This window comes from Oncorhynchus tshawytscha, linkage group LG09 (genome assembly GCF_018296145.1).
Source record: "Oncorhynchus tshawytscha isolate Ot180627B linkage group LG09, Otsh_v2.0, whole genome shotgun sequence".
Classification (NCBI taxonomy): Eukaryota; Metazoa; Chordata; class Actinopteri; order Salmoniformes; family Salmonidae; genus Oncorhynchus; species Oncorhynchus tshawytscha.
The window spans coordinates 39,027,955-39,044,264 of NC_056437.1; the positions used below are offsets into that span (position 1 = coordinate 39,027,955).

A 16,310-nucleotide genomic window follows, 5' to 3' on the forward strand; every position below is an offset into this window, starting at 1 on the left:
CTCCTTCTCCCACACACACACACACACACACACACACACACACACACACACACACACACACACACACACACACACCTCACACACACCACACCCCTCCACACACACACACACACACACACACTCTCCCCTCGCCCCACCCCTCCGCACACTCCCCTCCTCTCCATGACAATGATAATGAAGCAATGACACGGGATAATCAGAGCGTCCCGTTGCTTAACGAAGTATAAATAATAAACAAGTGCGGCGGTGGCGTCTGGGCCCAGCCTATGATTAACATGCGTAATCATGCGTAAGTAATTACAGCCGGCTTAGCTCCCAGTGGCCGGGGGGCCGCTTGCTGTCTGTGCCCTGATGGCTCCCAGATGTGGCTGGTGGGACGGAAGAGAGGCGAGCAGAGCCCAGGGCGAGTGGGAGACGTGCCTACCTCTCCAGCCCCACTGGTTAACCCTAATGGGCCACATATTATGACCCAATGGAGCTTTTATGTGCCTGACATTCACAGCGACAGTCGGCCGTGACTGCACAAGCTGTTTATTTATGATTTATGGAACTGGGGGGATTGCCCCGTCACGCTAAATGGAGGTCTCTGTCTAGAGTCGTTTCCCCATGGCGCGGTTAGTGCTCATCCACGGTGTCAGCATTGTGTCGTCTATGTGGGTCCTGCCAAGGCTAGACGCCCTTGTTAACCGATGGGTGTCCCCCAGTGGCTAGGGGACACAGGTCATTACCAAAATGATTAGAACAGTCCCTATAATACACAGTAATACAGTACACACAGACATATATTAGTAATGATTTCTCAATATTATTGATATTGAATGGCAATATCCCCATCTCTTTCTCACTCTCTCTCTCTCTCTCTCTCTCTCTCTCTCTCTCTCTCTCTCTCTCTCTCTCTCTCTCTCTCTCTCTCTCAGGTAGAAGGCTGTGTGTGCTGCTCGTGTCTCTGATGTCAGCCGGGGGTCATGATTCAGACTGGAGCAGATCCTGCAGGCCCCACCAAAGTAAGTCCACTGGTCCAGACAACATCTCTACACTTAACCTTGTCCATACTGCATTGGATCAGCTGTACCATTAAAGCCTCTCAGTCCCCTATTTTGGGGACCTGCGTTGTTCTGGTACCGGTTCCGACCGACATTTACGCTTATAAATCGACATGTGGACACCATATATCGAAATGGCTTGCATTGAGCAGTAGCCCTGATTCTCACGGCACGTGAGTACGTCGCTTCTGCCTGTGTGATGGTAGGAGGATGTCCCTCCTACCATTTCATTCGCTCTTCTGACTGTCCATTAACTCCTGGCTGAACCCTACATCACAGCCACTAACAACGTATATGCCTAGAATCCTTACATGGTAATGCAGCAGGAGAGAGTGGTTTCTTCGCTGTATCACATGCAGAGATTGATTTATAGCCGGTAATCTAAATCAATAGATTTTAAACAAAACCCTTTTTCTGTTTGTCATAGACAGACAATATTAATACGACGTGAAAGGCAAGTTCTTAACGAGTTCAGGAAGCCAAGCTAGAGATCTGCGAGACATTCACAGCGATGAGGGCAGACATTTTGATCATTTGAGACCTTTAGAAAATATGCACATTTCCTCTAACACTAATTATACAAATATGTATTTTACAGTTATAAGGAAGGTGAAATCTTATCGTGTAATTTTATAAATTGATTATATTATATTTAGACAAATATAAGTCATTTCAGGCTTTATTCATCCAGTTTTGTTGAATAGGAAATACATCATGCGGCCTCCCGAGTGGTGCAGCAGTCTAAGGCGCATCACAGTGTTGCGGCGTCACTACAGGTGCATCAAAGCTGGGACCGAGAGACTGAAAAACAGCTTCTATCTCAAGGCCATCAGACTGTTAAACAGCCACCACTAATATTGAGTGGCTGCTGCCAACACACTGACTCAACTCCAGCCACTTTAATAATGGGAATTGATGGGAAATGATGTAAAATATATCACTAGCCACTTTAAACAATGCTACCTAATATAATGTTTACATACCCTACATTATTCATCTCATATGTATACGTATATACTGTACTCTATATCATCTACTGCATCTTTATGTAATACATGTATCACTAGCCACTTTAACTATGCCACTTTGTTTACATACTCATCTCATATGTATATACTGCACTCAATACCATCTACTGTATCTTGCCTATGCCGCTCTGTACCATCACTCATTCATATATCTTTATGTACATATTCTTTATCCCCTTACACTTGTGTCTATAAGGTAGTAGTTTTGGAATTGTTAGCTAGATTACTTGTTGGTTATTACTGCATTGTCGGAACTAGAAGCACAAGCATTTCGCTACACTCGCATTAACATCTGCTAACCATGTGTATGTGACAAATAAAATTTGATTTGATTTGATTTGACTACTGTTGCTATGTCACAACCGCCCGTGACGGGGAGTCCCATAGGGCGGTGCACCATTGGCCCAGTGTTATCCAGGTTAGGGGAGGGTTTGGCAGGGGAGCTTTACTTGGCTCCTTGTGGCGGGCCGGGCACCTGAAGGCTGACTACGGTCATCAGTTAAATGATGTTTCCTCTGACACATTGATGCAGCTGGCTTCCGGGTTAAGGGAGTTTCAGAGGACGCATGACTCGACATTCGCCTCTCCCAAGCCCGTTGGGGATTTGCAGCGATTAGACAAAATCTTAATCACAAAAAAAAAGACATAAATGATTTCATATTTTATATTTTGATCGTTTTTGTACTGTGTACTTGAGCTTGTGTCCTTAAAAGTGACTACACCACAGCAATGTATAATTAGTTTTAACTGAAAGCTGAGAAGTTAACCTTTCTTGGAGTATGCAGCATTACTAGTTATTGTTTATTGCCCTCATGATAAATAATTACATTTGGGGATTACGTAGATAACATTATCAATTTTAGTCAATTGCTTGTCACTTATTAGTCAGAGAGAGTACTCTGTTGGACATATTCTGTTACTGAAAGAGTCTCCTCAGTTCATTTGGATACTGTGAATGGAGGAGATGCACAAGTGTATCAAAGCAGAGAAGTAGAGTGTGGAATCCGTATACACTGTGTGTGCGTGCATGCGTGCTTGTGTGCATGTGCGCACTGCACATGCATGCCGTAAGTGTGTGAGTGACCGGTATGTGTGTGAGTGAGTAACTCCATGGCCTCTTCTGGGAATGATTGAGCTGGACTGCTTTTCCCATCCTCTTCCTTTCTCTCCATACCAGTGGATTAGAGTGGGCCAACTGACTCTCTCCAGCAGTGTTATGTCTGTTTATTTTAAAGCCATGACAGTGTACTGTGTGACTGCTGGGCATTAATTTTACTAGCTGCAGAGCCGCTTTTTATCTCCATAAATTCCCCTTCTCTCCTCAGTAATACAGAGGATGACCAGATGGGGGTCCCCCAAGGATCCTATTCACAGGATAGGGTTTCATATCAGCCTGGAGAATACTTTTCCAAAAGGAAATAGTCCAGGATTGTAGCTATTCATGATCCAGTATTGGACAATGAAACCTGATGTTTACGTTTCCCTTGTGGTATTGTCTGCAGGTCTGGGCTCCCTGTTAGCCTCACACCTGTGTGTAGCGCTATTGTGACGTTATCGTAGCATTATTTCACCTTTTAACATTTTAGGTTAGTAGATCTGTGAATGCATTGGGTTGACTCAAGTGAATGATCGGTAGATTGTGTCTTTTGAGGGAAGCAATAGGGCCATTGTGGATGGCTCCAGTGTGTGATCACTCCTATTTGGTTTGGCTGCAGGCCTGGGACTGTGGAGTCTGCAGATTGCAGTCTACGTCGTTGTCTACATGTACTGCATCTGACATACTATTAACAAGTCTGCATGTCCCAGCATTTGGTCGTAACAAGTGACAATTTAATGCCAACAGTCATGAGACTGTGTCATATGACATAAGTCAGTTAGGACATTAATAAGTTATGTGTGATTTGATGTCCTCCATAGGTCTGTGCTTCCTAATGGTGCTGAATGATGGGTAACAGTAGGTTAGAAAAAGTACGTTATTTCTCATGCTCTCTCTTGTCTCTCTGCAGCAGACATACAATGAGTGTACAGAACATTAGGAACACCTTCTTAATATTGAGTTGCAACACCTTTTGCCTTCAGAACAGCCTCAATTCGTTGGGGCATGGGATGCTGGGATGCTGGCCCATGTTGACTCCAATGCTTCCCACAGTTATGTCAAGTTGACTGGATGTCCTTTGGGTGGTGGACCATTCTTGATACACACGGGATACTGTTGAGTGTGAAAAACCCAGCACCTACTACCATACCCCGTTCAAAGGCACTTAAATATTTTGTATTGCCAATTCACCCTCTGAATGGCACACATCCATGTCTCAATTCACTCAAGGCTTTAAAATCCTCCTTTAACTTGTCACCTCCACTTCATCTACACTGATTGAAGTGGATTTAACAAGTGACATCAATAAGGGATCACGGCTTTCACCTGGAATCACCTGGTCATGGAAAGAGCAGGTGTTCCTAATGTTTTGTGCATTCAGCTGGTCCATTCTTAGCAACATAAGCAGCAACATCAGCAGTCATGGATGAGCTTCATACATATAGAATTGTGAGAATCGCAATACATATCGTATCGGCACCTAAGTAGAGTTGTAATATTGTATCGTGGGGCCCAGCCCTATCTAATATCACTGTAAAAGGCCTCAAAGTCTGTGTATGAGTGAAGGACTGTTGAGTTGTGGGAGTAGGGGACAGACTGGGAGAGACTGTGGATACAGAGACTCAGTGATCTGTGTGTTATATCCACCTCTCTTTTCTCTTCAGGGGATCTGCTTCCTCTGTGGAAGTATATTCTAAATGGGAACATTGTACACATTTCCAGGGACTCTGCAGTCACCATTGAGTTGAATGGACTGCTACCTTGTGGAAACCATAGATCCTCACTGACTGGTTGATCCTGTGTTTTGCTGGTCTATAATCGTGTCTATACTTGCTATTCCCACACGTCAATTCCTCACAATTCCAAGTCTGACAAAGAGGAGCAGATTAGACTTCTCGCCCATCGTTCCAAGAAATCTGAGACACTGAGAATCTGAGATTTCAGGAATTTTATTTGCGCGGGGATCAGACCATAGCCCTTCTCTCTCTCTCTCTCTCTCTCTATTTTTTCTTTCTTTGGATTCTTCGGTCATGTGTATTTTTTAAGACCAAGGAGGGGGAGTGTGGGGTAGAGGGAGAGAAACTTGCGGTCTGGTCACGTTTCAATTCAATTCTGTGCAGGCCCGGCATGTGGAGCAAACCTGGGTAGATATTTCAGTCATTTGTTACCCGGCAGCCTCGGCGCAGGGTGGGAGTGGTTGCCAAGTTGTGACCAAGACGCTGACACACGCGCTCACATCTGTACATGGCCCCGGCTGCAGGCAGTCAGTCAGCCAGGCCAGATGTGCTGCTAAGCGTGGCAGCTAGAGAGAGAGATAGACAGACAGTGCTCCGCAGCACACCGAGGTAATCCATCCCGCACTCCTCCTCTCCTATATTCTATCTCTGCTCTGTTGTCTACACTTTCCTGACATAGTTTACTCTCGTGCCCACTCTTTCTTTCCTCTGTCATGTATTTTCTTCTCTATCTCCTCTCGTTTCCTGCCTCTCATCTCCTCTCTGTTCTCTCTTAGTATTATTCTCTCATCTTTTGTCTCTCACCCCGTTTCTGTTTCTCTGACTCTTTGCCTTCTCAGGTTCTCAGTCTGTGTATCCTGTGTAAGGCTCTGGGTTAGAGACCACAGGTTGTTTTATGTGTTCCTGTGTGAGTGGGGGGGTCTGGGAGGCAATCTCTGGCTTCCTGTGCTATTTTCAGCAGCCTATATAAAAAGTCACAAATTAATGCTGCAGTTCTTCAGTGGGCGATTGCTTTTTCTTCTCTGAAATAGATCTTATCATGTAGTCTACAAAGGCATGCATTTTTGTGTCAGTGGGATAGTTGTGTGCGAAAGTTTGGGTTATACAGTGCATTCGGAAATATCATGTTTACATACGTTTTCAGAACCTTTACTCAGTACTTTGTTGAAGCACCTTTGGCCGCGATTACAGCCTTGTGTTTTCTTGGATATGACGCGACAAGCTTGGCACGTCTGTATTTGGGGAGTTTTGCAGATCCTCTCTAGCTCTGTCAGGTTGGATGGGGAGAGTCAATGCACAGCTATTTTCAGGTCTCTCCTGAGATGTTAGATCGGGTTCAAGTCCGGGCTCTGGCTGGGCCACTCAAAGACATCCGGAGACTGTGTGCCTTTCCAAATGATGTCCAATCAATTGAATTTACCACAGGTGAACTCCAATCAAGTTGTAGAAACATTTTAAGGATGATCAATGGAAACAGGATGTACTTGAGCTCAATTTCGAGTCTCATATCAAAGGATCTGAATACTTAATGAAATAAATGATGTCACGTAACAAAATATGGAGAAAGTCGAGAGTTCTTAATACTTTCTGAATGCACTGTATGTGTTCGTTAGCCTCAAGTTAAAATTCAGGCTTCATTACGCAACAGGCCTGTCCAATTACAGTGGAATAACTAGAACATGAACTGCAATCCCATATGTAAAAATAACCAGGTGTAGACTCTTAGAAAAAAGGTGCATTCTAGAACCTAAAAGGGTTATTCGACTGTCCCCATAGGAGAACCCTTTGAGTAACCCTTTTTGGTTCCAGGTAGAACACTTTTGGTTCCAGGTATAATCCTAGAGGGTTCTACATGGAATCCAAAAGTGTTCTACCTGGAACCAAAAAGGGTTCTACCTGGAACCAAGAAGGGTCCTCCTATAGGGACAGCCAAAGAACCCTTTTGGAATCCTTTTTTCTAAGAGTGTAGCTATTCCATCCTCCATACAATAGCAATTCCTAGTCATTTTCTGCCTAATTGGCAGAACAAGCCTCTGGGTTCATGGATGTGAGGAGCATAAATAAACCTCAGAGTCTCTCTAGGCTCAATGTGCAGGCTCTGTGTCCAGGCTCTGTCACAGGCTGGGCCAATCTTAGCTCCAGAAGCAGCAACAGCAGCAGTCAGGAATGACTGTTTATTTCCACCATCAGGATGACTGATGCTATCCCACTGAGGACTCCAAGTTTTCAGCACACTGTGTGTAGTGTCTCAGGGCCCCGGCCCCGCCGGCCCTGCTCAGCTAAAAACATTAAGTCCTCCATTCCTGGCATGGAGCGAGGGACAAAGGCAGAGGCCCTGCCTGGAAACCAGCCTGCAGCAGGTTGCTCTCAAAAGGACCACTTTGCAGGGTGCCAAATGACTCTATTGGAGTGTCTGGTAGAGTGACCCGAACAGACAGCTAGAGGGTTGGACTGGAGGTTCTGGGAAATTCCACTGGTTGGGTTTGGTTGACGTTGGGAAGAAGGGTTACGCTATGTTGCTGTTTTTCCTCTAGCATGGATTGTTTGTTTGTAGGCTCGTGACCCTGTGTTGGAGCTTTTCACAGTGTGCTCTTAAAACGTCAAATCATACCATCAATACATCTTGGTTACACTCTCTGTTTAGGATCTATTGCACTTTGCCTGTGCCGCTCGGCCATCGCTCATCCATATACTTACATGTACATATTCTCATCACCCCTTTAGATTTGTGTGTATTAGGTAGTTGTTGGGGAATTGTCAGAGTACTCGTTAGATATTACTGCACTGTCGGAACTAGAAGCACAAGCATTTCGCTACACTCACATTAACATCTGCTAACAATGTGTATGTGACAAATAAAATTTGATTTGATTCGATTTGAAATAGTTATTAAATATGCATATGCTTTATGAATAGTACTTTATTAATATTAAATCACAATTACAAAGGAAGGATGTATGACATGCACCCATCATGTATTGATCATTTGGAATTGGTGACATGACTTTCTGTTCTCACATTTGGCAGATACGTACAGGTAACTGCCAAAATAAAGGAAACACCAACATAAAGTGTCTTAATGGGCCACCACGAGCCTGAACAACTTAAATGCACCTTGACATATATTCTACACGTGTCTGGAACTCTATTGGAGGGATGCTACACCATACTTCGTTGATAAATTCCATAATTTGGTGTTTTGTTGATGGTGGAGGAAAACGCTGTCTCAGGCGCCACTCCAGAATCCCCCATAAGTGTTCAATTGGGTTGAGATCTGGTGACTGAGATGGCCATAGTATATGGTTTACATAATTTTCATGCTTATTAAATAATTCAGTGACCACTCGTGCCCTGTGGATGGAGGGCATTGTCATCCAATAGCCATGGTAGCCAAAATAATAGCCTGCCCAGTATTTTTATGCCTGACCCCTAAGCATGATGGGATGGTAATTGCTTAATTTCTCAGGAACCACACCTGTGTGGAAACATCTGCTTTCAATATACTTTGTATCGGTCATTTACTCAAATGTTTCCATCAGTTACCTGCAGGTTGCCAAAGAATGTAAAAGCATCTCTTGAGATGTGAATTCAAAAGAAGCATGACAATAGACCATTGATGATTTCATCATCATGCCCCATTTATAATATCATACTTCATAACCTGCTCAGCACAATACAAAACAATACATGAGGACTACATCCGTTGTTTATTGTTGACTTGGTCCTAGCTGAATATACAGTATAAATTGGCAAGGTGATGTGAGAAGGCAGGAATTCTGTCCCTCTCCCCTCCTGGCCATGGACATTCTTTCCTGCTTCGTGGCTTCACCCCGCCAGTCTTGTGGCGAGACTCACGGAGGGCTGGCATGCCAGTGGTCTGGGTCTAGCTGAATGAAATATGTCACAGAGTGGCAGGCAGTCTGCCTGGGTCTCTGCCCTTGTGATAACACAGGTAGACTTATAGGTAGCTACTTCAACCTGGATAGCTAGAAGAGAAGAACAGGTCCCCTTCAAGAATAAGGTACCTTCCATTGGTGTATAGAGAATTATGAATTATGGAGGAAGAACAGCACTCTTCCTTAATCAACGTAAAGGAGGTTAGCTGGAGAGGAATGTAGAGTACCAGTCAAAAGTTTGAACACCCCTTTTCTTAATTTTTCTACATTGTAGAATAATAGTGAAGACATCAAAACTATGAAATAACATATATGGAATCATGTAGTCACCAAAAAAGTGTTTTTTTTAATATTTGAGATTCTTCAAAGTAGCCACCCTTTGCCTTGATGACAGCTTTGCACACTCTTGGCATTCTCTCAACCAGCTTCATGAGGTAGTCAACTGGAATGCATTTCAATTAACAGTTGTGCCTTGTTAAAAGTACATTTGTGGAATTTATTTCCTTCTTAATGCATTTGAGCCAATCAGTTGTGTTGTGACAATGTAGGAGTGGTCTACAGAAGATAGCACTATTTGGTAAAATACCAAGTCCATATTATGGCAATAACAGCTAAAATAAGCAAAGAGAAAAGACAGTACATTATTACTTTAAGACATGAAGGTCAGTCATGTCTTAAAGTGCAGTCGCAAAAAACATCAAGCGCTATGATGAAACTGGCTCTCATGAGGACTGCCACAGGAAAGGAAGACCCAGAGTTACCTCTGCTGCAGAGGATAAGTTCATTAGAGTTACCAGCCTCAGAAATTGCAGCCCAAATAAATGCTTCACGAAGTTCAAGTAAGAGACACGTCTCAACATCAACTGTTCAGAGGAGACTGCGTGAATCAGGCCTTCATGGTCGAATTGCTGCAAAGAAATGACTACTAAAGGACATAGACATTAGACCAGTGGAAACTGTCCTTTGGTCTGATGAGTCCAAATTTGAGATTTTTGGTTCCAACCACCGTGTCTTTGTCTTTGTGAGACGCAGAGTAGTTGAACAGATGATCTCTGCATGTGTGGTTCCCACCGTGAAGCACGGAGGAAGAGGCGTGATGGTTTGGGGGTGCTTTGCTGGTGACACTATCTGTGATATATTTAGAATTTAAGGCATACTTAACCAGCATGGCTACCACAGCACTCTGCAGCGATGCGCCATCCCATCTGGTTTGCACTTAGTGGGACTATCATTTGTTTTTCAACAGGACAATGACCCAACACACCTCCAGGCTGTGTAAGGGCTATTTGACCAAGAAGGAGAGCGATGGAGTGCTGTATCAGATCCACAATCACCGGACCTCAACCCAATTGAGATGGTTTGGGATGAGTTGGACCACAGAGTGATGGAAAGCAGCCAACAAGTGCTCACCATATGTGGGAACTTTTTCAAGACTGTTGGAAAAGCAATCCAGGTGAAGCTGGTTGAGAGAATGCCAAGAGTGTGCCAAGCTGTCATCAAAGTAAAGGGTGGCTACTTGGAAGAATCTCAAATATAAAATATATTTTGATTTGTTTAACACTTTATTTGGTTTGTACGTGATTCCATATGTGTTATTTCATAGTTTTGATGTCGTCACTATTATTCTACAATGTAGAAAATAGTAAAAATAAAGAAAAACCCTTGAATGAGTAGGTGGGTCCAAACTTTTGACTGGTACTGTATGTCTGTAAAACTTTGGCTTTTCTCATCCTAACAGTTATACCCTACGTTAACCCAAGGTTTTCTTTTAGGATAGTTTCTAGTTTGTTTGCTTGTCTTTAATCTATCACTGTAGAATAAATACAAATAGATTGTAGCTAGGAAGTGAACATGCTGGGCTGGGCTCCAAACGACCTCTCTGAGTTAACTTTTTCCAAACTTTCAACCGCCTCTCCTCCCGGACTGTACAGAGGCAGGTCGTGTGGTGTACCACTTCCTGGTTCGCCCCTACACATCTAGGGTGAGATTACTCCTCGACTGCACACATCATTCCTACACTGTAACTTGCGAGGCCAAATTTGGAACACAGTAAAGCCTGATCTGTGCTTATTTTGATATGGTTTAATATCTCCCATTGAAATCAGTGTAGACACGTGCTTCGTTGTATTATGAGTCGATCACACACACTGTGGACAAAACCTTCTTTGTATTACGAATGAGTGACATGATGTTGTATCTAAAACCGTATCCCATCACTTCAGGGTCAGGTTCCATAGAGCCTGTGCTGTGACTGGTGCCCTGTGCCGTCCAATCCTATCATATATCATTGTGATGATGTCGCGTAGCGAGATTGGATGGCTCCTGTCAAATAGAAAACACATGACGGTCATGTGGCTTGCCAGAAAGACCCAGAGAGCGCCCACAGCCCCTTATAACGTCAGCTTCAGGCCAGTGTTTTGGCAAGCAACAGACGAGCCATCATGACCGAAGGCAAAAACATTTATGTTATTTTTAATATAACCGTCTGGCCATAGTGATTAATTCAAATAATATGGGGTTCTCTCTCTCGCTCTCTGTCTATCTCCCTCTCTCCCTCCCTCCCTCTTCCTGTATGAATACAATGCTACAGGAGGCTGTGGAATGCTAATTGAGCATCCATGCAGTGCTGCTGCAGGATACTGCCAGGCTGTGTTTAGGTGTAAATGTCCTTAAATGTCCCCCTTCACTCCTTCAGTCTCAACAGGCTCAGGCAGTGTTTTACAGTGCTTAGGAACCGAGATAGAGCTGGGCTGAGGGAAACTAAAAGTTAGAATTGATTTGTATATACTACTGTTCTGTAATGGAAACGATACATGCCCATCAGTTTTGTTTTATACCTAATAGCGAGTAATATTGCTAACTTTATTTACAAAGTCCTTTTCATACATTGAGCTCAAAGCTTTCACGCAGTGGCTTTCAAGAGAGATGAGCTGCTGTTAAATCCAATGCACATTCTTTGAAATGTTGTCTATCTGGATTGTGGGCAGGAACTTTTTAGTCTTTATTTTTTTAATGGGACTGCTGAAGTAATACTCACAGTGAATAAGAAAATCAATTATTTTATTTATTTGTATTTATTTATTTGCACACAAGAAAATACCACCAAAAATGTATGATTGTATGTTTAAAAGGTCAACAAAAATAACATGAGCAGGAGAGGTAAGAAACCCTGATCTTGCTTGTAATCACCTTCCCCTTTCAATGTTTATAGAACAAAACCATGAAAAAATTACAGAATTAGATTTCTAAGAGAGATAAACAAATGATTGGAGATTTACACAAAGAAGAAGGAAAACATGGTGAATTAGGGGGTAAAGAAGAAAAAAAGAAAATTCTAGTGAAGTGAATAATCAAAATAAGAGGCTGATAACCACACAGACAGTGTGGTGAAGAAGGCGCAACAGCACCTCTTCAACCTCAGGAGGCTGAAGAAATTTGGCCCTAAAACCCTCACAACCTTTACAGATGCACAATTGAGAGCATCCTGTCGGGCTGTATCACCGTCTGGTACGGCAACTGCACCGCCCCCCAACCGCAGGGCTCTCCAGAGGGTGGTGCGGTCTGCCCAACTCATCACTGGCAAACTACCTGCCCTCCAGGACACATACAGCACCCGATGTCACAGGAAGGCCAAAAAGATCATCAAGGACATCAACCATCCGGCCTGTTCACCCCACTATCATCCAGAAGGTGAGGTCAGTACAGATGCATCAAAGCTGGGACCTAGAGACTGAAAAACAGCCATCAGGCCATCAGACTGTTAATTAGCCATCACTAGCCGTCTTCCACCAGGTTACGTAACCCTGCACCTTAGAGGCTGCTGCCCTATATACATAGACTTGGAATCACTGGCCACTTTAATAATGGAACACTAGTCACTTTAATAATGTTTAAATAATGTTTACATACTGCTTTACTCATCTCATATGCACATACTGTATTCTATTCTACTGTACTTTAGTCAATTGCACTCCGACATTGCCCATCTAATATTTATACATTTCTTAATTCCATTATCTTACTTTTAGATTAGTGTGTATTGTTGTGAACTGTTAGATACTACTGCACTGTTGGAGCTAGGAACACAAGCATTTCGCTACATCCGCAATAACATCTGCTAAATAAGTGTATGTGACCAATACAATTTGATCTGATTTGATATGCAGAGAAGGTAGGCTAACATGATATAACCGACCCAGAATTATAATACTCGTCATGAACTGTAATCTAACCTACAAATCTTTTATGCACAATATGCCACTTTGGAGCCTTATTAACGTTAACAAAAGGTCATAAACATGCTTATAAAGCATCAGAATGGGTGTACTACTACTCACTCTGTAAGTCTCCATAAATGTCTGTGGCAGCCGGGCATATAGTGTATGTCGGATGGCAGAGGGATGCTGGTTTCCTGCTCTCTCTCTTGTGACCACCCTGCCTCCCCACAGGGCTACCACAGGCAGACCAACAGGCAGACCACCAGCACACAGACTGGGATCTGTTCAACCCTCTGCTCTCAGACGGTAATGGAGGAGCTCTAGCCGTCAGCCAACTATTAATGGAGTTTATGAGCCCTGTGCCACAGGAGGCACACATACCTGGTCATTAGGCTGAACATAGAGAGCAACGTTTGGTTGTTTACAGTAGTTTACGTCAGAGGGTGTTCGATGGAGAACCTCTGTTGAGGCCCTTTACTCCACTAGGAGCTGAACACGAACAAGCCATGTAGACAGCGCAGAGTGTGAGTCATTCATTGATGGAGGGAGAGGGAGAGAAAGGTAGATTGATCGTTAGAGCCTTAACTTGGTCTGCTATGTCAATATTTTTCATTCAGTTAACACTTTTGCCTCACCTATTTACATGGAGGACTTTTCAGAGTCACGTACCATTGAGGCACATCTTAGGAACACTTCCACTTTTACCTGCAGTAGGTTATCTGCCAATGCCCTGCCCTTGTACTGGGATTAACAGACAATTTCCATTAGCATTAGCCGTGTGCCCAAGTGCTCCACAATCCACACATACTGTACCCAGCATGTGACCAAGACCTTCACACTCTTCCTCTATTGTTCAGGTCCAAACACACTAGCCCATACAACCAGACATTCACTTGTGACACCAAGCATTTTGCCCAAGAGCATCAATATGGCTTTTTACGCACACAAGTCTATAGTGGAGCTTCCTCCTCTTCTGGAGCCCCTGAATTGGAGGATGTGCTGTGTGGAGTAGGGCTGCTGTATTTATAAACGGGCCAAGTGAAAGTGTGTGTGTTTGTGTGCGTGTGTGCGTTAGTGCTGAGCAATTAGTGCTTTTTGAGGTCATGGTTTTCATGAAATAATGACAGAAAAAATATATTCTAGAGCTTTTTTATGGAAATTCCAAAGCCAGATATAGTGAACGTTCAATGAAATAGTTGCCAAAACATTAAAAACATTTAATTGTCTCTGTCAGGTCCACATTGGGTAGATATCAATAGAAAAAAAGGAAATTACTATACAATAAATACAATATTTCATATTGTGTATATTACTTCGTTTTTATTTGATGACTTTATTATTTTTCATTTCTTAAAGTCATCATCTGATCTTTGCTCAGGCAGTAACAGCCAACCAGCCAGACAATCATCTAACATTATCTCAGTGCTCCCCATACTGTCCTGGATGTTGGCCCACCACTTCATGCTCAACCTCGACAAGACGGCGCTATTCTTCCTCCCAGGAAAGGCCTGCCTGCTCAAAGTCCTCTCCATCATGGTTGACAACTCCACAGTGTCGCCCTCCCAGAGTGCAAAGAACCTTGGCGTGACCCTGGACAACACCCTGTCCTTCTCTGCAAACATCATAGCAGTGACTCGCTTCTGCCGGTTCATGCTCTACAATATCCGTAGAGTACGACCCTACCTCACACAGGAAGCTAATCTAAGGTCCTAATCTAGGCACTTATCCTCTCCCTTCTGGACTACTGCAACTTCCTGTTGACTGGGCTTCCCACTTGTGCCATCAAACCTCTGCAACTTATCCAGAACGAAGCAGCCCGCCTGATTTTCAACCTTCCCACGTTCTCTCATGTCACCCTGCTCCTCTGCACACTCCACTGGCTTCCAGTCGAAGTTCTCATCCACTACAAGACCATGGTGCTTACCTACGGACAGCAAGAGGAACTGCCTCTCCCTACCTTCAGGCTATGCTCTTCTCTGTCCTGGAGCCCCAATGGTTTCCCCCTGCCCATCTTCCGAAAACATCTGGAACCCTACCTATACAAAAGGTAGCTTAAATAATCCTCCTCCTCACCTCGACCCCCCCCAAATGTTTTTTTAAAAATACATAAAAACACTTAACTAGCACTTTCATTTGCACTTTAATGTGGGGCTATGACAGTCAATTGCAAATTAGTCTGACATAATATATCTTATCTCACCACCACTAATGAAATGGGTGTGTTTGTTGCATGTCGTGACGGAGCTTCTCAAAGTCAGGGAATGTGGTCGACTGTGCACACCTCATCTCTGCTGTCACAACCAACCTGAATCAATATTTGGGTTTAATGTAGACGAGAGCACTGATGGTGCTTTCAAGACAACTGGGAATGCAAGGTCAAATCATGATATCAGTGACCATTAGGCCGGAAAGTCAGAGCTCTAGAAAGAGGCCAGAGTTCCCAAGTTGAACAGAGTTCCCGAGTTCCACATTTTTTTCCCCCGAGATCCCAGTTGTCTTGAATGCACTGAAGTTGGAAGTCGGAGATTTCCAAGTTCCCAGTTGTTTTGAACGCGGCATTAATGCTCAGAGGGAGACAGCAGGGTATTCACTTTGAGTCAGGAACCAAAACTTGTCCACAGTGTCCAGTGAATGCATTAGATCACATGACAGCTCAATCAGCTGTTCAATTTCACTTACCGGCATGTCAACTGAGCCAGGATCACAGTCAAATGGATTGGGGAGTAGGTCCCAAAGTGCTCTTCGAAGCATTGTAGGTGAGCATTCATCACTCGTGTGGGACACTTACTGATGCTGTTTTCTGTTAGAAACATGCACAGCCAAGGGAAGGGGGCACAGTTCACTTTTAAAAGACTCTCTCCTATAATAATTATTTCCTCTGAATCCACTGATTTTGTCACTCACCTGAAGAATGTTTTTGTATTTCCCCTGCACACTTGCGTTCAGTTTGTTCAGTTTCCCAAATATGTGTCATACATAGGCACGGAGACACATTTCCTCTGACAACAGTTCCTCTCTCAAACACTCCCCCTCAATAACCACCCCCTCGATAGCGGGCCTAGCCATTCACTGTAGGAAAGATTCAAGTGCAACGGTCAAGTGCCGCCTTATCCCATTATCTAAGGGAGCGCTCTGGTTGAATTTTCATTTAGATTTTTAAGGTTTACCACATTACAATGATTTTGAGATACAAAGATGATATTATAATACATATTTTTGTATATAAACTCAGCAAAAAACAAATGTCCCTTTTTCAGGATTTTGTCTTTCAAAGATAATTCGTAAAAAACCGAA

General features: G+C 43.5%; 1 protein-coding gene across 7 annotated transcripts in view; it reads left to right on the top strand.

Annotated features, from left to right (window-relative positions):
- LOC112257946 (transcriptional regulator Erg) overlaps nt 1-16,310 on the top strand; it is a 103,615-nt gene that overhangs the window by 36,322 nt on the left and 50,983 nt on the right. For 6 of the 7 annotated variants that reach the window (XM_042326877.1, XM_042326878.1, XM_042326875.1 and 3 more), the window contains one exon: nt 918-1,004. In XM_042326877.1, the coding sequence (XP_042182811.1) occupies nt 966-1,004 (39 nt within the window). In that variant the 5' untranslated portion in view covers nt 918-965. Of the gene's footprint in view, nt 1-917; nt 1,005-5,417; nt 5,513-16,310 lie in introns of those variants that run through there. The other variant, XM_042326881.1, reaches the window with a different exon arrangement.